At 41.9% G+C, this 24,414-nt stretch overlaps 1 protein-coding gene across 2 annotated transcripts in view; it reads left to right on the top strand.

The window, feature by feature from the left end:
* Positions 1-24,414, top strand: part of XDH (xanthine dehydrogenase) — a gene marked incomplete at its 5' end in the record, with an annotated part of 50,536 nt that overhangs the window by 10,591 nt on the left and 15,531 nt on the right. Inside the window, 19 exons of one of the 2 annotated variants that reach the window (XM_082305555.1) lie at positions 133-241; positions 1,328-1,454; positions 2,299-2,360; positions 4,365-4,433; positions 5,247-5,315; positions 5,749-5,835; positions 7,138-7,279; positions 8,086-8,178; positions 8,971-9,122; positions 10,076-10,169; positions 10,991-11,100; positions 14,865-15,049; positions 15,576-15,750; positions 16,212-16,301; positions 16,963-17,132; positions 19,655-19,778; positions 20,192-20,311; positions 21,836-21,932; positions 23,869-23,993. In XM_082305555.1, coding sequence (XP_082161681.1) covers positions 133-241; positions 1,328-1,454; positions 2,299-2,360; positions 4,365-4,433; positions 5,247-5,315; positions 5,749-5,835; positions 7,138-7,279; positions 8,086-8,178; positions 8,971-9,122; positions 10,076-10,169; positions 10,991-11,100; positions 14,865-15,049; positions 15,576-15,750; positions 16,212-16,301; positions 16,963-17,132; positions 19,655-19,778; positions 20,192-20,311; positions 21,836-21,932; positions 23,869-23,993 — 2,200 coding nt within the window. The remainder of the gene's footprint in view (positions 1-132; positions 242-1,327; positions 1,455-2,298; positions 2,361-4,364; positions 4,434-5,246; positions 5,316-5,748; positions 5,836-7,137; positions 7,280-8,085; positions 8,179-8,970; positions 9,123-10,075; positions 10,170-10,990; positions 11,101-14,864; positions 15,050-15,575; positions 15,751-16,211; positions 16,302-16,962; positions 17,133-19,654; positions 19,779-20,191; positions 20,312-21,835; positions 21,933-23,868; positions 23,994-24,414) is intronic. The other variant, XM_082305556.1, reaches the window with a different exon arrangement.

Below are 24,414 nucleotides of genomic sequence, written 5' to 3'. Positions count from 1 at the left end.
CTGTTTCACATCTATTTAAGTTCTTTATTGTGTCCGCTGCTGCAGTTTCTGAGTACTCTTCAGTATTCCTGTTCCCTTTTTCCTTTGTTGAACAGCACTGTCAAATGAAATGACCTTAATTTATTATTTTAGCCATTATACTGCCAATGCTTGCCTCTTCCCTGTCTGTGCCCTGCATCATGTAGCTGTAACTACTGTTGAGGGCATAGGAAACACGAAATCCAGGCTGCACCCAGCCCAGGTAAGCTATTAATACTGATAACATCAAAATCCTCTATCCATGTTTTCTGCTTATGTTAATTAATCCTGTTCCAGGGTGCTGGGACATCCATTGTAATGTTAAAGCTGGGAGTTTGACTTTCCGCATGAGTAGCCTTTACTTGCAGGAGTGACTAAGTGACGGAATCACACTCCTGGGTCGATGGTGCAGCTCTGTTATGCCCTAACAAGTTAACTGGTGCTATCCTGGCTGGATTGCTAATGCTTTTGTTCTAGGGCTATGTGGATATATTTAGTCCACATCCTGGACCAAATCCCAGGAACTGGGAAGACCGATGTTGTGGTGAAAGCCTATATAATGACTTGGAGCCAGGAAATCCGAGTTAGGTTTTGGCTCTCCTGTGGCCTTCCATGAATGACCTTGGTTTCTTGTCCTGCATAATTAGGAACCTTCCCTGCAGTAGTGCAGTAAGGTTTGGTTCAGCAATGTTTCTGGACTCCCAAAATATTCTTGGTGGGGAGGAATGACAGGAATGTGAAGCCTTGCTCTTCTAGCAAGGTGTTATAATGCACTTTTTTATGGAAGCAGACTTGCCTCAGCTTGGTCAGCGATACTGCTCCTTTAAGGGAAACTATGATTCATCTCAGTTGTACAGTGGGTAGGACTTGTGCCAATATCTATCTGAGACTGTAAACAACAAAGTGAAAAATAAGTTAGACACGCATGAATGGATAGCAGCTAATCTGACCTTTGTTTGCTTGTCGTCTTTTCCCTACCTCCCCTGAAGATTCTAACAGCTAAGCTTTGAAATTCAAACTCAGGTCTGTACAGGTAGCCCTGACCTTTCTAGCATGGTAAATCTGAAGAACTCCTGATCTTATTGGAGGCTTCTAGTTTCCTTCAGTTACATTGGGAGTTCAAAGCCTAGATGCAAGCTTTTCAGAGTTAATTCACAGATTAATTGACCATCTCATCAGAGAACATCTGATGATAGTCTTAGCTCCTCCAGTGAGATGGTGGGTTTTTTTAAGAGATGTTACAGAAACAAGCACAACAATGAACTCGCCTTGATATTATGAGCTTATGGTTGTTTTTACTTTTTCTCAGGAGAGAATAGCAAAAAGTCATGGGTCCCAATGTGGCTTTTGCACTCCAGGCATTGTCATGTCCATGTATACATTGCTTCGGAACAAACCCGAGCCCAAAATGGAGGATATAGAAGATGCTTTCCAAGGTAATACTCGTAGCCCAGCAGAGATGCAACCTGTTCTGCTTTCCTTACATCTTCACCAAATGGGATGGAGGTGCACCTTTGTTTAATGTATTTCATTAAAAATAGCTGATTCTTATGAAGTTAAGAACTAGCTTTTCCACTGGCCAGGTGTGCTATGAAGTGAACAATATTGGCCTGTGGAAAACCTCACAGAAGCTCCTTGTTTGTCCTGAAGCAGGGGCAAGTGGCCTCAGTCTTGGATTAGGACACCACTAAGCTTAACACAGAACAAAAGGTGGCCTGTCCCTGGGGGGCTTATAAGAGCCTCCACATCTCCTTGTTGATTCATTGCTGTCACAAGAGCCTGCAGAGGTGACAGAAAGCATCTGGGCCAGCCAACCTTAAGTAAAGGACCGAGACGGCACTATACATGATGGAGTGGAGCAGAATCCAACTGTGTAAATCATCTGAGAGGCTGCTGTTATTGCTGAGGTTAGAGCTGTTACCATGCTTCCAGCAGTGACCCAAGAGGAAATCAGATGCAGGAGAAAGCAATCTCTTTGTAATTCAGGAGACTGGATAGTTGGTATACTGATTAGACTCACACAATTCAGGTAAATGAATACTGAATAAGGCAGATTGATTTTTTTTTTTTTTCCCTAAATTAATTTCCATTTAAAATTTCCACAAAAAGGGATGGTAGGATTGTTGCAAGATTGCTAATGAAGTTCTCCTCCTCCCAGTTTTTTCATTAGCTTTCTCTAGATTTGACAAGCTTTTGTGAGAAACAATGAAATGTTCTAGAAGAAGAGAAGTTCTCAGCCAAATGACACTAAATCTTTATCCTTTTTCTCTGCCAATGCAGGGAACTTGTGTCGGTGTACAGGGTACAGACCCATTCTGGAAGGATACAGGACGTTTGCTAAAGTAAGTGGCTTCAGATAATGTTTAAAAAAATCTGGAAGGCTGGCTGCCTTTCTCTCTGTTACTAAAATACACCATGAGCTGAAATGGGGAGGAAGGAGATACACATACTACAACAACCCAGCTCCAACTCTTGACCTCTTTGTATGTGCTTCATGCATTAATGATGTAGGAAGACCAACTCCTTTACTCAGTCCAGTTGCTGTAAGTGGAGCACTTTAATGAGATCCACCTGATGGTCCCTTTTTAGATCACAGATAATCAGACTCTGTAATAATTTTCTGTAAGTCTCTGAAAAACTCAGCATCTCTGCATAATACAGCTTGCAGATGATCCCTGATGTGGAAAAAGTGTAAAGGTATGGTGCATGAATAGGGACATACTGTGGGGGAATCTGATGAGAAAGTTGCTTTCTTGAAAGATCAGCTGCAGAGCTGAAATAGCTCTGGAAAGAAGTTGAAGTCACTGCTGTATAGGTCTTGCCTAGAACTCATCTGTTGGTTTGGGTGAGGTACGAAGCTTTGTCGTAAGTTTTCTCTAGTCCCTTTGTTCCTGAAAGACTGCTGGAGGCTGTGAAGAAAAGTAGATCATTAGGTACTTCAGTGATTACTAGCCACCTATGGGGCTATGCTGGTATTAAATATTAAAAGTAAAGAATTTAGAATGCTGCCCACTAATTTCATTTTATTATCCAGAATTACGATCCAACAAAAGAGAATACAAGCAGGAGTGAGATCCATTACAAATGGTTGATAAACCCAGTCGATATAGTCTACTTGGATTTCCAACAGGCTTTCAACAGTGTCTCACCAAAGGCTTTAAAAGACAATAAGCAGCCATGGGGTAAGAGGGAAGATCTCTGTATGGATGAAAGAGTGGTTAAAAGGCAGGAAATGGCAGGTAGGAGAAAATGGTGTACTTTTGCGATGGAGGGAGGTCACTGGTGGAGTTCTGCTGGGACCTGTGGTGGGAGCAAGGCTGTTCAAGATATCCCTAAATAAGGTGGAAAAGAGAGTGAGCAGTGATGTGAGAAAATAAGTTAACTTATACCAAGTTAGTCTGGATAGTGAAGACAGGAACAGACTTTGAGGAAATTCAGAAGGACTTTGTGAACCCGAGAGACTGGAGAATACAATGGGATACAAAATTCAGGGTAAATAAATGCAAAGCAATTTACAGAGTGAAAGGCAGTCCTCATTTCACATATAAAATGATAGGCTGTGAGCAGACACAAGATCATCTTCCTGTTAGCATGCAGGAAGATGATCTTGGAGGTACGGTGGACAGTTCCATGGAAGCATCAGCTCAATGCTTACTGGCAGTCAAAACAATGCTTCAAAGGGTAGAGAATAAAACAGAAAACACTGCCATGCCACTGTCTGCATCATGACTCTTCCTACACTTGAGTACTCTGTGCGGTTCTAGTCCTCTCATCTCTAACAGGGTATAGCAGAATAGGACAAGATTCAGAGAAGTGGAATAAGGATCACATCTGTGGTAAACTGGCTTCCATACAAGGAAGCACTGAGCAGGCTGGGATGCTTCAGCCTGGAAAAAAGATGTCAGGGAGGGGAAGGGGCTTTACATGGCCTATATAGTGGTTTGTGCTGACCTCTGATCGAGATCTACAAAATTGTGATTGCCAGGTGGAATGTGGGCAGGCATCTGCTGTTTGCTGCCTCTTCCAATACAAGAGCAGGGCGTCAAGAAATGAAACTAGTAGGAGTGAGGCTGACCAGCTGGACCAGAGATACTGGCTGAATGGTCAGAGTTAGTTCTAAACCAGAACAAGAGGTCTGTCAGTAGACTGGACGAGACCTAGCCATGACACTGCGGGATACGGCCTTCCATTGGCCAGGGAAACACCTACTTGCTTGGCACCTTCCATCTCCCATTTCTGCTTTGGACATAATAAATGTGGGATCAATTTCTCTCAAAAGGGAATCAAGTTTACTTCATTTCCTTGGAATCTGCACGTTTTTCTCAGAAAAGTTTTTGTTCCCCCAGGACTTGAATTGCTATGGCAGAGTAGCTAATGGCACTGGATGCTGTCGTAGTGAGAGGGGAAATAGCATGGTAAGCTGAATTTTAAAAGCCATAACCTCAATTTGCAATATAGTGTTAGAATTTTGATGTATTAGTAACCTCTCTGGCTCTGCTGTGGTGCAGATATTCAGAGCTGGTTTGAATGTCTGTCTCTTGGAAAACACTGTGACTGCGTGTGTCCTGGTTAGCATGACTAGCCAGCATGGCACAGGTTTTACAATAGTGAGCTAGATACGTTCCTTCTGAATCTGTGAGGTGCAACACTTTTGTGAAATGGCATGGTGACAACTGTAAGCAATATGTTACCAGCTTCTGGTATATTGAAGCAATCCATCTTTCTGTGAAAACAGATCTAAAAACCAGTTAATTCCCCAGTATGATCTTTCCCAAACTTTGCAGTCCAATGATGAATGAAGTAATTTAATCACCGTTCCAATAAATTGTACAATTAGAACCTTTTGGAATATCTGGAGAAAAAAAGTTAATCACATTTTATGTACCACTGGAGGTACAAACAATGGAGGGATGAAAACAAGGAATTAGGGCATAAGGTAGCGTGAGTATAAAATGAATTTAGGAAAGAGAGAATATAATGAAATTCTTTGCCAGGAAATTCCAGTGAATTCCTGTGGATTCTTTGTTAGGAAGCATCCAGTGTTGTGCGGAATAATCCAGCAATTAAGACTGCTTGGAGTTCTTTTGTCAAAGTCGTTTATTAATGAAAAACATTACTGCAAATTTCTGCAATCCAGGGATTGATAAAAGGGGAGAAATATATCCTATTAAAGTTGGAATGTTCTGACTTTGTGTAGAATAGCTGAAGCATGCTTGTTTTTTCTTCAGAATGGGGGCTGCTGTGGAGGAAAAGCCAATGGTCCAGGCTGCTGCATGAATGGAAAAGAAGACAATGTGGTAAGGTGCCACTCAACTATTAGTGTCTGATGTTTTGAAGTCTCGGCTCTGTCTGCCAAAGCCCAATGCTTTTAGTTTAGCTGTATTTGTGGAAAACAGTTTAGACTAATTTATATTTTATGCTGGTCTTACCTCAGAAAAGGTACCTTTGATGTAATTTAACATGCCAGTGTGAAAGTGATGTCACTTTTGATTAGTAAAAACCTGTTAGTGTGTTCAGGGTTCAGGTTTCTGACCAGACATGCATTGTGATCAGAAAAATATGACTGAAGAACCTGAAATGCTGGATCAGGTGGCATCTTTTCACTGTATTTGCCATTCTTTGCTCCATGAAATAGTAATAGGGATTTGACAGGAAAGAGGAATGAGTTAGGGCTGTATATGGATAGCTTTCTCCTCTGCTGCCCAGCCATTTGCATTTTCTCTGTCATAGACAATGATGTCCTCCAGCCTGTTCAATTCTTCTGAGTTCCAGCCATTGGACCCTACACAGGAGCCTATCTTCCCACCAGAGTTAATGGTAAGTTCATTCAAAAAGAAATAATATGTGGTTTGTTGGTTTCGTTCTGCGCAGGGTTTGAGTGTCCGCAGCATCTCTGTCCTGAGGAAATGGCAGCGCAAAAGATGGCTGCTGATAAAGGAAGATGTGTGGGCATGAACGCTTCCCTGTTTTATAAAAGGGAAGGCTTTTAAGCCAGGGTGGCTTAAAAGATATGCAGGCCGAGTGCCTGCCCCAGCTGGCTGGCTTTCCTCTCTGTTTCTTACCATACATGCCTGCTCTTGGGTTGCCTTCCTTTCCAGTCACTGCCTATCCAGGGGTGGAACAGTTGCTGACGTCTAGATTTCAGTTTACTAGGTCAGATGTGAACTTCTACATTAAATACAGCCATATCTGAGCTAATCACCCTGTGCTCCCTTTATAGTGTAGGAGCTATGGGATGTAGTTGGTCAACTAGACGACTTCCCAAAAGCACCAACTTCTCTCCACTCAGTGTAGCAGGAGTAGAAGTTGGCTGGCTCACACTGACATCAAAAGTTAGGTGAGATTAGTTTCTCTCCATGTTTCATTCCTGTCTTTTTTTTTTTTTTTTTTTTTTTGGGGTAGTTTTCCACCAAGCAAATGTGTCCCAGCCAGGAATCTAGTCCAGCACGTGGCGTGTTTACAGGTTCCTTCACATTTAACAAATAACTGAAATTCAATCATTAGTTCTGCTGCTGCACCCAGCCTAAATGTGTAATGAGCTACAGCATCAGTAGGTTCTCATAGACCATAGCATAATATATATTTAACTTGAGATAGGTCCCCTCTATTTCTTCTCTAAGACGTTCTCCTGCCTAAAGGTTGATACGATGTTGCTGGGAGGCAGCCATGTTAGTCTGTTTTCTTCAGTAACTGGACGAAGGTATTAAAAAGGGAACCAGAATCTGGCCTTACAGCTGGTAACTCAAATTCAACAGTGCTACAGATTGACATTTTTGCAGTGAGATTAGAATGGAAAAGGCATTACTTCTAAGATGGCTGAAGCCACAGGCATCTGCCAAACTTTGGTTGGATGGAGCTTGCTGGCAGAGGTCTTGCGAGGGAGATGTGGCAGCGGGATGTACCTGGCAATATCGGGAAGGGAAAACTTGTCAGCATGAAAAAGACTCTTCACTGCTAGAGGAAGGATGGGGAATGGCTAACTGCCAACAACAGTGTGGGTATCACAGCCACCTGTCAGTAACTTGACTGAGATGGAGCCTGGCCTGGCATAGGCAGCATGTGAGTAGGAATTCTTGGCTTAACGTAGGGTCTGAGCTTTGTCTGAATTCACTTTTGCAGACTCAGAGTAACAAACAGCAGAAACAGCTGTGTTTCAAAGGCGAGCGTGTGATGTGGATCCAGCCTACAACTCTCAAGGAACTGGTGGCTCTCAAATCCCAGTATCCCCATGCCAAGCTCGTTGTGGGGAACACGGAAGTGGGTAAGAGGAAGAGCTGATGCTCATTATGAGCAGTTGGAAAACTTCCCATGGAGTATTTTGTGACAACAGTACAAATGTAAACCTCCTTCATGCCATTGCTCTTAAATAGCTGTTTAATCTTCAGGTTGTATGTAGGAACAAATTTTCTTCTCTGGTGGATTAATCTCACAGTGAATGTTTTTCCCTGTTCTTTGCTGTGTCAGGCAAAAAAAATGCTCATCTAAACCTCTGAGCTTTTGTGCTAGTTTTGTGGAATTTTGAGAAGAGGGGGGTGGCGGCACAGGGTAAAATGTCCTCATAATCAAATGAATTCAGTCGTGAAACCTGGGTTTTGAAAGATTTCAGTGAGTAAACTCTCAAGACTTGAAATCTTACTGTTTTTTTTCCCCCCAAAGATATAGTTCTGCAAACATAAGTGCTGAGGAGGAGAGTTCAGGCCTATTTAGCAATTCTGTTATCCTGCGCAATTGGTTCAGGAGACAATCCCTAAACTTTGTATGGTTCATTGTATTCATTGTTCTTTCCTGAAGGATTATGTACAACAATAGCCAGGTTACACAAGTACTAAACAGTGTATTTAAGGTTATTGTAAGCCTAGCAAAGAGTCTCTAAAACTTCCTTATGAGAATTCTGGTATTAGTGGAAAACAGCTTGTAGTTTGGTATCTCTGCGACCTTATATAATTTGTGTAACAGGTGGTCAATGAACTGATGCTTTAATAGGCCTGCTGCCATTTCATTGGGAAACAGTTAACTTAGGCTCTCTACCGCGTGTTTGTAACTGAAGGACTCTTACTTTTCCTTAAGGTATTGAGATGAGGTTGAAGAACATGTTGTATCCAGTGATAATAGCACCGGCGTGGATCTCTGAAATGAACGCTGTTCAGCACACTGAGACAGGTGAGGAAAAAAGAGGCAGAATGCCTCTGAAGTGAGCGGGGACTCCACGGAACAATAAAGAGGATACGAAGGAAAATCCCCAGATTAAAAACTGCTTTCTGTATGCATTAATGCCTCTCCCATGCAGGGAATCAAGTGAGCAATACGTAAAAATAATTTGAGAATCGATGAGGGCTTTCACTAGAAGGTATATTAGACATTTTAGCTGTATGATGTGTGGTGTTTTACATATATTAACTGGATTAATAATGGGTTTCAATGGGCAATCTTTTCATTTAGAAAGATTTTAAAATTAGTACCTGGGGGAAAGATGCTGGATTTGACAGTCTAAGTGACTAAGTGGAGTATTGCACTTTTCTTCATGGTGGAAACAGGTCAACCTTACAAATAGTTAGAACTAATTAGGACAATTTAGTGCACGTGGCCCAATGCCTGGTAGCATGTTTAAGATGTGGAAACTAGAGAGGAGTGGAGTTCACTTCTCAAAGGACAAACTAATACCTATAGGAGGGCAATATCGTTCATAACGCACTGAGGCAAAAGGGTGGTGGGTTAGTGTCATGTGAGAGGCAGTACTACCATGAGCTGTGATTTAAAGGTCAATTTTATTCTGAGGGAGTGATGTTTACATGCAGTGCATACAAAATAGTCTAGTGTGACTGAACATCTTCTCTAAACCGTGCTGTCTAATTAAACTGAGTGGCATCTAGGCTTTGTAGACACAGTTATAACCATTCTCCTGTACATTGACATTTGGGAGAACAACAATTCTTTTCATTTGTTTGTTTATAGGGGTCACCTTCGGCGCTGCCTGTACCCTGAGCTCAGTAGAGGAGGTGCTGAGAAAAGCAGTGGCAGAGCTTCCTCCTTACAAAACAGAGGTCTTCCAGGCTGTCCTTGAACAGCTGCGGTGGTTTGCAGGGCCACAGATCAGGAATGTTGCTGTAAGTGACTCAGGAGCATCAGGAACTGGAATTGAAAGCTCAGTCTGAGGAGCTGGCCTGCCTCATCCAATGCTGGTGTCCCTTGTGCTTCTCACACGAGAACATTTGCAAACCTAGGCAAAGAAGCTAGTACACGTAAACCAACCCCAGGAACGGATAGCAACATGGGCCTCAGCTGGTGTCTGTTCTACACTGATATCGCAGATTTAGCAAGCAAGGGAAACATGGCAGTTGTCCAGGTCTTCCACTGCTCTTATCAGGATAAGTGGGGGAAACTGTAGTGAGATTTGACTAATTTAACAAAAATATATGTAGAGTGCTGGACAAACTTGAAAGAAGCAGGCGTGTAGATTTTTGCCAGCACAACTATGGTAGTCATAGCGTTAATGAATCAGATCCAGCAAACTTTCCTCTAGTTTTAAAGGGAAAGGAGAAGAGTTCGGTGTGTTCAAACTCTGTATACCAAAAGAGAAAAATATCAAGCAAGCAGATGAACCAACCCATCAAGTACAAGATTTTGTTCCACAAGATACTGTGCCCATACATTTGTATTGCAGCCAAAAAAATTGGGTTCCTAAATATTACTGAAAAGATGCTTTATACTTTCATGGATCTTCCCTTAATTGCAGCTACAGTGATTGAATTTTGGCATTGTTGGGCATACGTTGTTTAAGCATAAGGTTGTTTTGATGCATTACCCAAAGACTGTTCCTAAAACTGTTTCAGGCAAATGTTAGTATTGACTGGGTCAGCAACTGATTTCATGGGTTTTACGTTTTCCCACTTCATTAAAGGCCTAAAATTGCTGAGTGAGCAAAAAGAATTTATCAAAGAAAACTCAAGCAGAGCTAACCTCTAGTGCACTGTGTATGAAGTAATGCAGGATTACAAGATGCTATGGCCCTATCTTCAGGTTTTTTAATATTTATGTGATGCATATATTATCACTCTAGGCTATTGGTGGGAACATAATGACAGCAAGCCCAATTTCTGACTTAAATCCTGTGTTAATGGCAAGTGGAAGCAAACTGACTCTGGTATCAAATGGTAAGTTACTTACAGTTCCTTGTGGCACTGAGGGGAGTGGGATAGTCGACAGTCCTCTGCCATGGGTTGTTAGGTCAGGTCAGAACTTGAAAGTGGAAGTTAACATTACCTAAAACAGGCTTAGTCTAAGTCTTCAGGGGTTTTGCCCTTTTTGAGGCTGAAGTCCTAAGGCTAAGGTTGGCTTCTTAAAGAATTTTGAACTTCTGTGCCAAAATGAATCTCTGGTACTGCATATGTACTTACAGACACGTCCTTATGAAGAGCTGGTTGAAGATGTCTGTTTGTGGAAAAACATTTGTTTCTGTCACTATCATACTTTGATTCTTGTGGATTTTTCAGATAAAGATTGAAAGTTGTTTTGTTTTGTTTTTTTTCTATGAAGCCAAACGTCTCAATTTGTATTTGCTCTTAGGAAGAATTCTTTTGAAATAGGATCTTTGAAGTAAGTGGACTGTCTGATCAGTGACTTGTACTGGTTCGTGTGCAGGCTAAGGAAAGGGGAAAGAGGGAATTACATTTGGATGTTGGAAACTGGTTCACCTGGAAGTTCAGCTTTAATTAGATAAAGAAGGAGGGAGGTCTCTTTGATCAGTTCCTGTGCAAATAAAACTTTGTATCTCGGCAGAAGTTGTCATAGATTCCACAAGGACCAAAGTAAATCTGAAAAAATCCTTCCTGATTTGGTGAAAGAGGGTGGAAAAATGAAAACTGATATCATATCAAGAGTGATTTGTGTAGGTTGAAGGCTCTTCACACATACTGTTGCCATTCTTAATCTGAGCTGTTCATTCATCCGCCATTGATCTCTCCTTGCTCTACAGAGGGCAAAAGGACTATCGTGATGGACGAGAAGTTTTTCACTGGATACAGAAAGACAATAGTTAAGCCTGAAGAAATACTTCTCTCTGTTGAAATACCCTACAGCAAGAAGGTAAGCTTGTAGGAAAAGACTTCAATGTCTGTGGAGCTAAAATGCTGTTATATGAGTGTTATTTTCAATGTTAGGCACTTTTTTCCGTGGTGACTGACCTCAAAATGCTTATGTAGCCCCAAGGAGACCAGGAAGGAAGTAAATTATTTTGTGAAAAATATAGCAACATGCTCTTTTTGACAAGCAAGGGGAGCTGGGCTTTATGATGATGTACAGTAAGACAAAGAAGTTTTCTAGGGCAAGAAATATAAATTTCACTTTATTGTCTGGAGCTTTTTGAGTGCGTTTGTTAATGATGAAGGGTGACAAAGTGATGTTCTCAGAGGTCTAAGTTCTGTTTGCAAAATAGTACAGCAAAGATGCTAGCAGTTCCTGAAGTAAAGTGAAGTTAAGGTCCCTGAGGTTCCTGCTTCATTTCTGTGAACCGAAATGGGAAAAAGTGTGTACAGATAAGAGGGAAGTTCAGTTTCTGCATCCTTGCCTTGCAAGACTGAAATCCCAAGGACTGATTATTAGGGCATTTTAGCAACGTCGACTTGCAACTTCAGATGAGCCTGCAAAGCTTCCTTCGAATAGAACAATGAACACTTCTCTTCTGTAGCAGCATGAACCATAACTGATTCAGAGTGTCTAAGAGGTAAAACTCTCTTTTTTTCCCCTTTAGGCTGAGAACATCAGACTGTAATTTTATGGCTGTGAAGGTATTTACCTTTTTAGGGCTTGAGGCTACAAGTTATAAGATGGAAGGATTCACAGTGTACTGACACGTTTTCTTTATAAATGGAAAACACTGATTTACTTGAAATGCTATCATATTATGGGATAGAGCCAATAAATCCTTTGTCTATCCTCTCTAATTTTTGTATCTAACTATTAAAGGAACACAGCTATTTTATTTATGGTGTTTTTCCATCTGAGTGATTCTTCTTTGATCTCGTGATAATTGCAGGAAGCATCGCTTTTTGCCAAAAAGAGAAACACGCTTGAGGTAGTCAATGGAAAACACCATATTCCTCCATCCATATGACAGTCATATGGCAATTTCACAAAACAATCAAGTGTTTACCAGCAGGGCAATGGCTTCATCCCTAAGTTATATGCAGCTCATTGATCTGAAAAACTAAAACAACTTTTGAACTCTTTACTTCATGGTTTCTTGGCTGATCTTTGCTCACAAACATGAAGTCAGGGAGACTAAAGTTCTTCAGGGGATGTCTGAAGGTGCTGGCATGTGGTAGGCAAAGCCTTCTGGAACTGATTTCCCCACAACTGGAAGCAGGGCTGTGTAGGCACACAGCTAGATTGAATTTTTTGGTTTATGTTTGTTTAAAACTGATGTTACCTCTTGCATTGGTGTGACTTGTCACACCAAGGGTAAGACAGAAAGAATTAGACTAAAGAAGTTAAGCAGTTTACACGATTCAGTGTTGCTGTAGGGGGACTGAGCTCAGGGTAGGCTTCATCACAGAGAGGCTGTTAAGGGAGAGGAGGTAACATGTTTTTCTCCTGCTAGTTTGTGTGTCAGATATTTAAGATATTCAGGGAATAAAGATTTTTTGAGGCTATACTTGCAAGGGCATTGCAGCGGAGCAAAGATAGTATTTAGAAAAGGAAACAGCTCACTGGATTAAAGATAAAATATAAACAGATTCCAGAAAAGAAAGCTGCTTAGCTTTTTGTATATAACAAGGCATTCCTAGAATAGGACGTATCCTTTATTTAACAACCCTCTTTCTGTTCTGGACTATAAAAATATTCCCTGTGTTCCAGCTAATGTTCACAAATGTTATGCACCACTTGCGTTATTACTCACTTAGTGACCATCGGTTTTTCATGTCCTTTCCCTTGCATACATCTCTCTATCACGTTTGTCACTGTTACTTAATTTTTATGATAATAGTGTTCTGTATCACATAGACATTTACTGGTTTTCGAATAGAAAAAGCCTGACAACAGAATGCCTATATATTTCTACCTTTGGAAAACAATCTTAACCTACTGTTTGCCCAGTATTGCCATCATAAGCTCATAGTATCACAATTTTTGCCCTGCTGAAGAGACAGAAAGTGGTTGTGAACTCTTACTTCATCCTTTAAATTAGTATCCTCCGACCTTCATCCATTATTGATCTCTATATTCCACAGTGGTGGATGAAAAAATTGACATGGAAACAATGTTTTTGCAATTGTGAATATTGGCTATAAATCTTTTAAAGCCTGTGGGTTTCTTAATGTGCTCTTACCTGGTGTTGCGTCTTGTCCAGAAGGGGAAAATAATCTAGGTCCCTAATATGCAGCCCTTAAGAGTAAGGGTTGCTTAGTTTTCCTGCAAGAATAACTAACACCTAGAAGCTTTCACTGTGATAGTTTAGAGGGGACATGCTCTGTTGTGTTACCAAAAGGTTGGGCAGACATGGGCAGCTGATGTGATGGTTACCTTACCCGCACTCCTAGTGAGGAAAAATAGTGAGTGCCTTTTCTCCCACAGGACTCTGTACCAAGAAAACTAAGGTGTCTTGCGAGGAGTGAAGGCAAATATTGCCCTCTTGTTGCCATCGTGTTATTGGAAATCTTCTCTGAAGTGTGCAGAAAGAGAAGAGGCTGCTTTTTCTCCTCTTTGAAAGCGAATTGGTTTAACAAGCAGAGTGGCAGAATGTCCTCATTGGGAGGATGCTATCGATGCTCCTCTGCTATTATCTGCTGGCTGCCCACTAATTACTTGAATTCAGGAAATGAAACACACCCTTCAGTTATATCTCCAGTAACAAGTTCTCCATGCACAAAAGGGGCCTCTTGTGAAACTGTTCTCATTGCCAACAATAGAGGAATTGTTCTTTAGAATAATGAAAGAATTGCTGTCCACTTCTGATTAGAAATAATTAGTGGAACAGACTGCTGTGCTGTGCAGAGTCACTTGGCTAAGCTATTAGAGAAGAAACTTGGCAGAAAGCTCTCCAGAAGGGCTGTCCAAAGACATCGGATCTGATTCCTCTCTTAGTCTGCAGGATGCCTGAACAGCAATTTGTCATAATCTGCAGGACAGGCAAGGGGAAAAACTGACTGTACTGTGACTCCAGGGTGACACCATCACTCGGTATATACTGGTAGAGTGTTAATCTCATGTTTACTGCCACTCTTCATAGGAGAGCTGCTGAGTTTTGTGAGTTCTAGTTGCTGGTGCATTTAAAAGAATTTCCTCACTCTGTGGAGACCAGCAGAGGATTCAGGATAGTTACCGAGAATTATATTGAAATTGTCTTATATTAATTAGTCTGGTCTATTCTAGAACTGTGAGGCATTTGTGATTATCGATTTCAGTTCTTGCAGAGCTCAAAGACTTTCGAAGGGAAGGGGTTTAGGATATGAGTTTTACTGATTAGGCTTCCAGCTTAGCAGCCTGGGAGAAAGAAGTTGCTGAGGAACTGTAAGCTTGTTCGTGTACAAAAAATCTGTCCTGGGTCATCCTCTCAAGAAACGGAAAAAATGTGACAGGTATGAGCAGATCTCTGTCAAACCTCATTTCCCACACCGTCCTACGTTGGCTGATAACCACTGCTCTGATATATTAGAATTAATCATTGAATCATGTGAAAGTATACAGCGCTGCCTGAACAAACATGTCCTGCTTGGATCTGCAAGATGAATCAACCAGATACAGTTCCCTGGAATAGCTCATCCATGTAGAGACAGGTTAACAGCTTGTCCATATTTATATTCCAAAGCATGCCATGGTAGAGAATAAAGAAATACTTTCCTGTCTTCTAGGGTGAATACTTCTCAGCTTTCAAGCAGGCTTCCCGTCGGGAGGATGACATTGCTATTGTGACCTGTGGGATGAGAGTCCTGTTCCAAGATGGCACTAGCCGAGTGGAGGAGATAAAATTAAGCTATGGAGGAATGGCTCCTACCACTGTTCTGGCGCTAAAAACTTGTCAGGAGCTCACTGGCAGGTAGGAATTTTTCTGTGATAGAAAGGCTGTCTAATGGAACAGTGCTGATTTTTACAGGAGCAGTTCAAATACCCTAAATCCTCTCTGATAGTTCACAGAAGGAGAAAGGGGAAGAAGTGTAGCTACACTTCTGCAGCAGTCCGCATTTTGTGTGATGCCATGCTTGCTCCAGTACTCCTTACCCTCAAAAATCCGTGTCAGTCTCTCATTCAGAGAGCCATTTCCTTGCTAAACTCACTCATCTGTTGAAGTGGTTGAAAGCTAGATGTGGACATGACCTACAAAACTGGTTTTCTTTCAAGCTGGACTGAGAAATCTGCGCTCTTATTTAATAGCTTTGCCACATCTTTAGAAAAGATGACATGAGCCCAAGATGAGAGCAAAGCTGACACACATGCTATAAACAGAGATAGAACAGGTGGCTGTTGCTTGAGAGCTTGTGGGGCTGCCATGTCAGAAGAGTTAGTCTGCCCCAGTGATATTTAAGGCTGAGCAAGGGCTCTGTGTCACCTTTGTTCCCTTGCAGAGACTGGAATGAGAAGCTGCTGCAGGACGCCTGCCGCTTACTGGCGGGTGAGATGGATCTGTCTCCTTCTGCGCCTGGTGGGATGGTGGATTTCCGACGCACACTCACGCTCAGCTTCTTCTTCAAGTTCTACCTGACAGTCCTTCAGAAACTGAGCAAGAACCACAATGGCACAGTGAGTGCTGCTAGGGAAGGCAGATATGGGGAAGGAGGACCTGTATGAGCACATACAGGTGGGGAAGGCATGGGGAGGGTTCAGATTCAAGTGGAGTTGTACCTGATAACGAAATCCATGTTGCAATAGCTGCTGGAGCTACTCTACTCCTTACCTGCATGACAGTGACTAGTGTATCTTCCCACTTGCTTCCTCGTGGCGTCCCCACGTTGCAGTGGAAGGATGCTGATCTGTGGGTTCACGGGAGGATTCCTGGACTTCTCCCCTTTGTTGCATTACAACTGCTTTCATGGGTCTGTGGCTATTCTTTGCACAGAGCCTGAGCCCTGTTTGCCTTTCACCCAGTAAAAGATGAATTATCTTCACTGGAAGATGGAGAATGGAGAATATCCTGGGCTACTGGGGAACGTGAGAAAGGGACTGGCAGGGAAGATGATTGTTCTTTAATATGTCTCTCGCAGAACAATCTGTGTCAGCCCATCCCCTCGAACTACATCAGTGCTACAGAGCTGTTTCACAAAGATCCCATTGCAAATGCCCAGCTCTTCCAAGTAAGTAGCAGAACCTGCATGATGTAGACCCAGGCTTTTCTGTAGTTCGAACTGTGCTTCTTATCTTGTCCCCTGAGTATGGGCAATACATGAACTTATATAATGCCACTCCTGAGGCTTGTATTTGGGTCTCAGTCCCTTCCTTGCTTTAGGATACAATATTCTTTCCTCTCATTGCCCAAGACTGTTCCTGATGTGTACAGCTTCATAAAAATTGCTGTGGGTAGCACTTTCCTCCTGCAGCCAGCTCCATATCCAAACTGAAACTGCCCATCTGCTTTCCCTAGTTACAGCCTGCCTTTCTTTGCATCTCTCAGGCTTCAGATTCAGGATATATCTTCTTCCTTATTTCACTGTTAATGACCTGTTCTCTTCAGCTTTGAGAGTAGAAGCTAGCTTCAGAACCTGAACCTTTCATACAAGCTGTCACATCAAACGCTTCTCTTCCGTAGCAGTTTCCAAAACCTAATCCCCTTCACTTCATTCTCTACAGCCCCCTCTGTGTAGCCACTCCATCTTGTTTACCTTCCTTTCCCACAGGACTGAGCCCCACCCCATTCCCCGTCTCACTGGAATGTCTCATGGTGCCTTTTGCTCTCCCATCAACGCTTCTGTCCCCTGCAATATGAGCAGTAGTAGTCAGTCATGTGTTTTACTCCAGGAAGTGCCCAAGGGGCAGGCAGTTGAAGATATGGTGGGCCGGCCTTTGATGCACGTTTCAGCAGCCAAACAAGCATGTGGAGAAGCTGTTTACTGCGATGACATCCCTCACTATGAGAATGAGCTGTATCTAACGCTGGTGACCAGCACCAAAGCCCACGCTAAGATCCTGTAAGTGTTGCTTCTGAGTTTCAGGTGTTGGAAGCATCCAGTGCCTGGTGGCTTTAGAAAACGTTGCCCTGTCAAGTTGCGGGTGAGGGAAAGGTTTTTGCATTAGTGAGAACTCCAATTCATTGCACTTTGTTACATGGAGGCAAGCCGTATGTTACAGCTGCCTTGCAAGTCTGCGTCAGTGGGAATATGAGGGAATTAACACCAAACTTGGAGCTTTGCTGAAGCACAAAGCCCTCAGCCCTAGGCAACCTTCTTGCATGTCCCATCTCTTATGCTCAAGTACGCAGGATTAAAAAGGAGCAGGGTAGGAGAATACCACAATGTCTGAGGAGACGTCATTTTAATCACTAACCAGCGCATGTGGCTTGAACATGCTCTTTCCTATCTGCCTAAAAATTTAGGTTGTAACATGCAGTTCTGCCACAGCACTCCTGCCGGTGAGTCAGCTGTGTGCGTACTGTCTTCTGGCTTTTGCCTTGCACGGTGCTTGCTTGCACTGGCTATGATCAAGCCCTCTGCATCACAGTCCTATGTGAGTTAGCTTCAGCTATTGCATGTAGACCTGTTTGTGCTTGGCTGTAGCGAGGTGGATAGGTCAGTATTTGGAAGTGCAGCTGTCTTTGAAAATATATTGTCCATGCAGGGCATGACTGATACATAACTTATAACAATAGTGACTAACCAACTCTAAAATGCCTGTCCTGGCAGGTAATACCGTCTACATTCTCATATGAGTTTTAATGCTCTTATATTGCGGGACTGACTGCCCCCCGCAATCCCTAGTAGTGCTTACATTGTGGTGGCTCTGCAGGCTCTCACCTGCCCTCAACTGCTTTGATGCGGGGTGCTCTGCGTTACATGCCTCGTGTCATCCTCAATAGCCTTGAGATGTGCTGTTTGTTCCTTAGGCAATGCTTCCTGCCACAGTGGTCTAACACGGGATGGGCAGCATCGTGGTCATGGATGCACAGATGTAGTCGACTCCCAGGTTATGAAAGAAATTGCTCTGTCATCAGAGTTAAATCTTAGGTGTTGCAACGTGGTCATTGATGAGTGCTGCAAACACATAAGCGTTGTTTCAACTACCAGTGCAGATGAGGCAATAGAGAAGGTATCATATCTATGCCTGTGACCACAATATGCAGTGTTTTCTAGAGGCTGGTGTACACATTCTCTTGCTTTTGCGTTGCGCACTCACATTTCAAGCTGTAAGCCTGTATCGTTCTGTAGAGGAAGCAGTAGAATATTTCATCAGGTGACAGAAGTATCTCAGCCTGTAATTTTGTCTGTCAAAATATTGGTGAAGTGCAAGCTTTCAGAGCCAGAGTCAGATTTTGACCACCAAGTGTAAATTAGAAATCATCTGTCTCTGTATTTCTAACTAAGGGAAACTGTCAGGGGAGTGTTTCTGAGGCATTACTGCAGAAGCACGGGGAAGTGAACTTTCCAAAGAAAAACAGCATTGTCTTCAGTTCCTGCTGTCTAAGAGTTCATGTGGGAAAGTTCATTCACACATTTAATGTCTTTTTAAAAAAGTCTGTAGCTCACTGGGATGCACAAACAGCTACTTTCAGGCACAGTTTGTATCGGAGTTTCAGGAATCTAAACAAGCATGCTGAAAAAATTGCAGCAATTTGCAGAAGACAATAAATCATTCAGTTAGCAGAAACAAAGCTCCAGCTTTTCTATTTGCAATGGTTCCCTTGTAAAGCAAGCCAATTACATGGCCAATGTACAAAATATTGCAAAAGGATCTTGAACGTCTTTTGTAATACATTTTTTATGAAGCGCTCCATAAAAAAATCAAATTATATTGCACTTTTCTAGTTACTTTGTCCGGCTTGTCACTTAGTTTTAAATCTGTATATGATTCAAGCAGACAAGCATTAGATACCTCTTTTGCTGATTACCAAAGAAAGCCTTTCATGAAGCTTTTTGTCTTCTGCAGTGTCATTTCTTTTGCATCCTTTTAAATACCCTGCAGCTTCCTTGTGATTGATACTCAACAACTTCCCCCTGACTCACAGCCACATTTTTCTCTAGAGGTGAGCCCATGGTAGATGATATATGTCTACAGTAAAATTTCATGTTTATCAATAGACAGGGAGGAATCTTGCTTTCACAGAATCATGGCAGCTAAGAAAAGAGTGGAGGCCTACCATCACTAACATCAATCTGTCTTTGGTGGAGGGCATTAAGGGATCTTTAGTACACATGGTGATTGGATCCAGTTCAGCTATGTCTTAGGGAGAAGATGTATGATGCAGTATAGTCCAAAGAAGCAGACTGGGGATCAGACTCACAGTCAGGATTCAGATTATCATATAGATCCCAAATGATTTTAGTCTAATATGTTGCCCTTTCTGCCTTGGTCTCACATGATATTCAAGTGACAAACTTCTCTTTTCCATAGCCAGACTTCAGGGAATTGGGCCTGAAAATGTATTGGTATCTGTTAAGTGCTGACAAAAAGAAAAATGAGAAATTGTAACACTGCCTCTCCTCCTTTCTTTCTTTAGTTCTGTAGATACATCTGAAGCCCAGAGTGTTCCTGGGTTTGTGTGTTTTGTCTCCGCCAAGGATGTTCCTGGCAGTAACATCACTGGCATCGCTAATGATGAGACTGTCTTTGCTGAGGATGTGGTATGTTGTTAAAAAAACAGCCTTTTTCAATCACGCTGCTCAGGAGATAAGATTTCTCATATTGTCCAGTGAATTCCTCTACCTCATACAGAGATAAATCCTAACTGTACTGGAGTCAATAGAAATCTTGGTGCCACATTGAATAAGGCCTGAGTCCCTTTGCCCTGTGCCCCTCTCCTCTGTGTTATCTGCACTGTTCTCCTCTAAGCTGCAGGCCACTGGGATAGGCTCACTCACTTGGTTACTGTCCAAAGTTTTTTGTGGTCGTTCTCCCTTGACCGGTTTTAAATAGACCGATGAAACAGGCAGATGAAAAACTGCACAAAAGGAATAGATGAAGAGAATTATCATGAGCCTCTGAGTTACTGCATATATATACACTAAATGATGGTGGGTTCTAATCTTGCCTGTAGGTCACTTGTGTTGGTCATATCATTGGTGCAGTTCTTGCAGACACACAAGAACATTCCAGAAGAGCGGCTAAAGCTGTGAAGATTAAGTATGAAGAGCTCAAACCTATTGTCACAATTCAGGTAAGATGGCTCAGGTCTGCTTCTGCAGTTAGCTTGTCTAGTTAACTTCCATTCTCACGCGTGGTTATTTAGCCACACGTTTTGTTTGTCTTTGTGGGTACAGTAGGATACGGATAGAAGGAATAATTTGTATATTTAAATATAAAGAGAACACACCCTTGATGTGGTACTGATTGGGAGTCCATTAACTTGTTCTGTGTTATTTAAAGCTAAAACAAATAAACCAAACTCTGGTAGATATATTGTGCTCAGCACAAATTTATTTAAATTAACAAGGTTACTGTCAGTTACGTTCTTAGCCACAGGTGCTTGCTTTCATTATTCTCTGGTATGACCCTGCTGGCTTCATATCTATTCATTCATTCTTCATTCTCTGATTTATAACACTCAGTAACAGGGTGTGAAAAATGTCTCTTCTAGCTCTGTCACTGCACTGCTTCTCTGAGATTTCTGCAGACCACTGCAGTTCACTCTCCACTGCGAACGTTTCCACTGACTGTATGGACACGGCCCTTAAGTGGCTTTTCTCAAAGCTGAAGAAATTAATGTCAACAATTTGTGATCATGCTTTTTTTTTTTTTTTTTAACTGGAAGGCTTGTTGGCAAGATTTCCTTGTGTGACAGTAAAAGCAAATGATAATATCTAATACAGCATTCACATCTAGAAATGAGAAAAAAATGTATGAAGTAATTCTTATTGGGGAGAAATTAGAACCATGGGATTCTAATTATTTTTTTTAATGGTCAGTATTTCATACCATGTGTTTTGTAATGTGAATTGTATTCATGCAAATACAAAAAGTCTGCGTTGTCTAGTACAGACATTGGTACTGTCATCTGTGGACAGAGGTTTTGGTTTGTTTGCATGATTTGTGGGTTCACAAACAACGTGTGAGAACTTTTCCTTTTCTGAGGCTTCTAGTTGTTTATTCAATCAGGGAAGATGAGAGTGGAGCCAAAAATGTGCTGATTTTTTTGTTGTTGTTTGATCATTCTGTGTTGTTTTTTCATTATGGAAAGCTTCAGTTTTGGCAAAAGTGGAACGTGTTCGTAAAACTTCCCCAAGAAAGATTATTGTATATTAGCTCAGAAGTGAACTATTTCTGCAAGAGTTCTCATCCAGTCTGAGAGATTTAGTTTTCTCCTTCTGTCTCTTTTCTTCTTTTCTTTTTTTTTTCTTTTCCCCTCCTTTTCCTTCCCCTGCCCTTCTGGGCCACAGACTATAGTTAACATAAGTTGTAAGTCATAGCTCTAGTGGCTGCAGACCTTGAGGTTCTGGGTCTGTAATGTAAAATGGGTCACAAGGAGCAATCTAAGATTGTCCAATTATGGGGTTTATTGTGAAATTGCTGTGTTGTCAAAAATTATTTTGTACTGCTTTAAGTCAAGTCACTTGGCTATTACCATAGTTAGTGTCTGATAAGTTCTTGTCCTTTTTATCTTGGATATTTCTTCTTCAGTCAGAGGAAGCTTTGTTTTCTCTCCGCATCCACAAAAATTTTATTGTGTCATTATATTTCCTAGGAAGCTATTGAGAAACAATCCTTTCTTAAGCCTATAAAGAGGATTAATAAGGGAGATGTGAAGAAAGGATTTGAAGAATCTGATCACATTTTGGAAGGTGAGAATCAGCATTAATGCTTCTTTTAAAATAGGATAGTTTGTGACAAAAGAAGTCAAGCTATCGGCCTCCTTTTTATGCATATGATACTGAACTCATGAAAGTAAGGCTTGCGGGGCTAAATTAATTAAGTTTCAACTAACTGTTTATACACAAATAGCTTGTGAAAGATTTAATTTCAGTTTCAAACAGACTTGGATGCTCCAAACTGTGCCCCCGTAAATACTCTCTTCCAATGTTAAGGACACATTTTTCTTAAGAAAATGTTCTACAGAGTGATATTTTTCCTGAAACATATCCATATAGGAACTTTTCCCTGTCCAGACATAGTCTGGTCTGAATCTTATAGACAGTCAGTTTCCCTTAACCTGGTATACAACTGTATCTTATGAAAATGGGACATACATGCATCTGAAAACCTGATCCACCAACACTGGTGGCTGTAGGTATCAGGAAGAACATGTCACTGCCCTGTAACACTTTCTCAGCATTGACTGTTGGTCTGTCTTTGAGGATGGCGTGTTTTTGGCGTGCTTCTTGGCTTCATTCAGTTGGAGCCTGCCAACCAGGTTGTAGAGACATGGGTAAACAGCAATTATCAACAACTGTTGAAAACCTTTATGAGTTAGGATGGGAGAGTGCCAGATCTGTGAACTGGAATACTCTGTCAGACCCATGTCATTGCTTGGTGTATGTATCACCGATCAATAGCTCCTGAGAGGAAGCATCTCAAACAATCAGACCTTTGGAGAACGGTGTATTTATTGATAAGAGGGTGTTGTATCCCTCTTACGGATCTGAGAGGGAAGTTAAATCAGCTACAGACACAAAGCCTAGTGTGAAGGGATTATTCTCAAAGATCACAGAGAAGCATGCCCCCCTTACCTCCCTGTGGGGGAAGTGGGGAGTTATTTAACTGAAACACCCATTTCCAGGTCTGCCATTTGTTGTATTTTGGTATGCATTGCTGAGACTTTCCTCTGCAGTCAGTGATTGGCGCTAGCACTTCAAAGGTGTCATAAGCTGTTGTTAACTGTTTCTTATAGTACACTATGCTATACAAAATGAAAATACTGTCCCAGGCAAGGCAGAAATTGTTCTGAGCTGGAAGAATAGGTTATTTAAAAGGCTGCAATGCTGTGTGAGTGCCAGACCAACCCCCTCGAGGAGACAAGAGAAAGGCCCCTGCTACGTACAAGAGTAGGCTTTGTCTCACGCAAATGTGCATTTCTATCTGATGTACCTAATGAAGGCAGCTATTTTGTTGTTCCTGAATTGAATAAAAAGAAGAGAGGAATGGGATTTTGAGAATTGCTCTGAATATTAATTTTCATGGAAGTTGAATAGACCAGGGCTGTGACTGAGAAAGGAGGTTGATTCTGACATTTAATAGTGTGTAGCATGACTGGAAATTGTACCGTCAGCACTGCCTGGTAAGATGGCTTGGGAAAGAGCCACATGCAGCGACAGAGTTGATTCCCACTTAGTTCTTAAGGCATTTTGGGTTTCTATTTTTGTTCCCGTTTCCAAGTCTGTAACCTTGTATTTGATCTGCTCAGCTAGACTGTACTTGATTTATTTTTATCCTTCATCTCAATGGTGTCAGGGCAGTCTGAAAGGCAGCAAACACTGCATGTTAAGGGATGCTGGGTCAATGGCATGGTGTACGGGCTTATTTTTGAAATGCCAGCCACTTGTGTTTTGAACTGAAGATTTCTATAAAGTGGGGGGGTGGGTGGGGTGTGTCTGGGTTTTTTTGTTTTGTTTTTAAAGATTGAACTAGAAGTGTCAATTTTAGAGCTAGGGATATCCAGTGCTGGGCAGTGCAAATAGTTGCCATTTAACACATGTCAAAAGGGCAGTAGCTTGCATGATGGGAGACACCTTATAACACCAGGGACAACCTATCTTTGGGGCATTTCTTTCAATTTTCTAGGAGAGATGTACCTTGGTGGGCAGGAGCATTTCTATCTGGAAACTCACTGTACTGTGGCTGTGCCAAAGGGGGAAGATGGTGAGATGGAACTCTTTGTGTCAACCCAAAACCTAATGAAGACACAGGTACTGTCTCATTGACCTGCTACCTAAAAGGCATTTGTTTCTCAGTTTCAGACTAGATAAACGGTTGTTTTACAGTTGGTCCCATTTTGTCTTGAATCAAAAAAACCACATAGGCTGAGTTGGGCATGGGATCTAAAGTCCATATCCATCCTACTGGTGTCCTGAATCCGCTTCCAGGTGACAGAGATGTTTCTGTTGGCAGCACGCTTTTGTCACCAGGGATTACATGCTTAACCCTTTCTGGAGAGGGTGCCAGCTGATCAGTAGGCATGGCTGTTGAATGACATGTCAGAAAGAGAGGTGGTGTAAACACTGACTAAATATACCAACTCTGCCATCTTGTGAGACAGGCAATTGGCACTATGGGGTGTCTTTGGCCTGTTTACTGACTCACCGAGACTGTCCAAAGGTCTCATAATAG

This window comes from Platalea leucorodia (assembly GCF_965183815.1).
Source record: "Platalea leucorodia genome assembly, chromosome: 3".
Taxonomy (NCBI): domain Eukaryota; kingdom Metazoa; phylum Chordata; class Aves; order Pelecaniformes; family Threskiornithidae; genus Platalea; species Platalea leucorodia.
The sequence above is the reverse complement of the archived record's forward strand: the minus strand, read 5'-3'. Positions and strand labels throughout refer to the sequence as shown.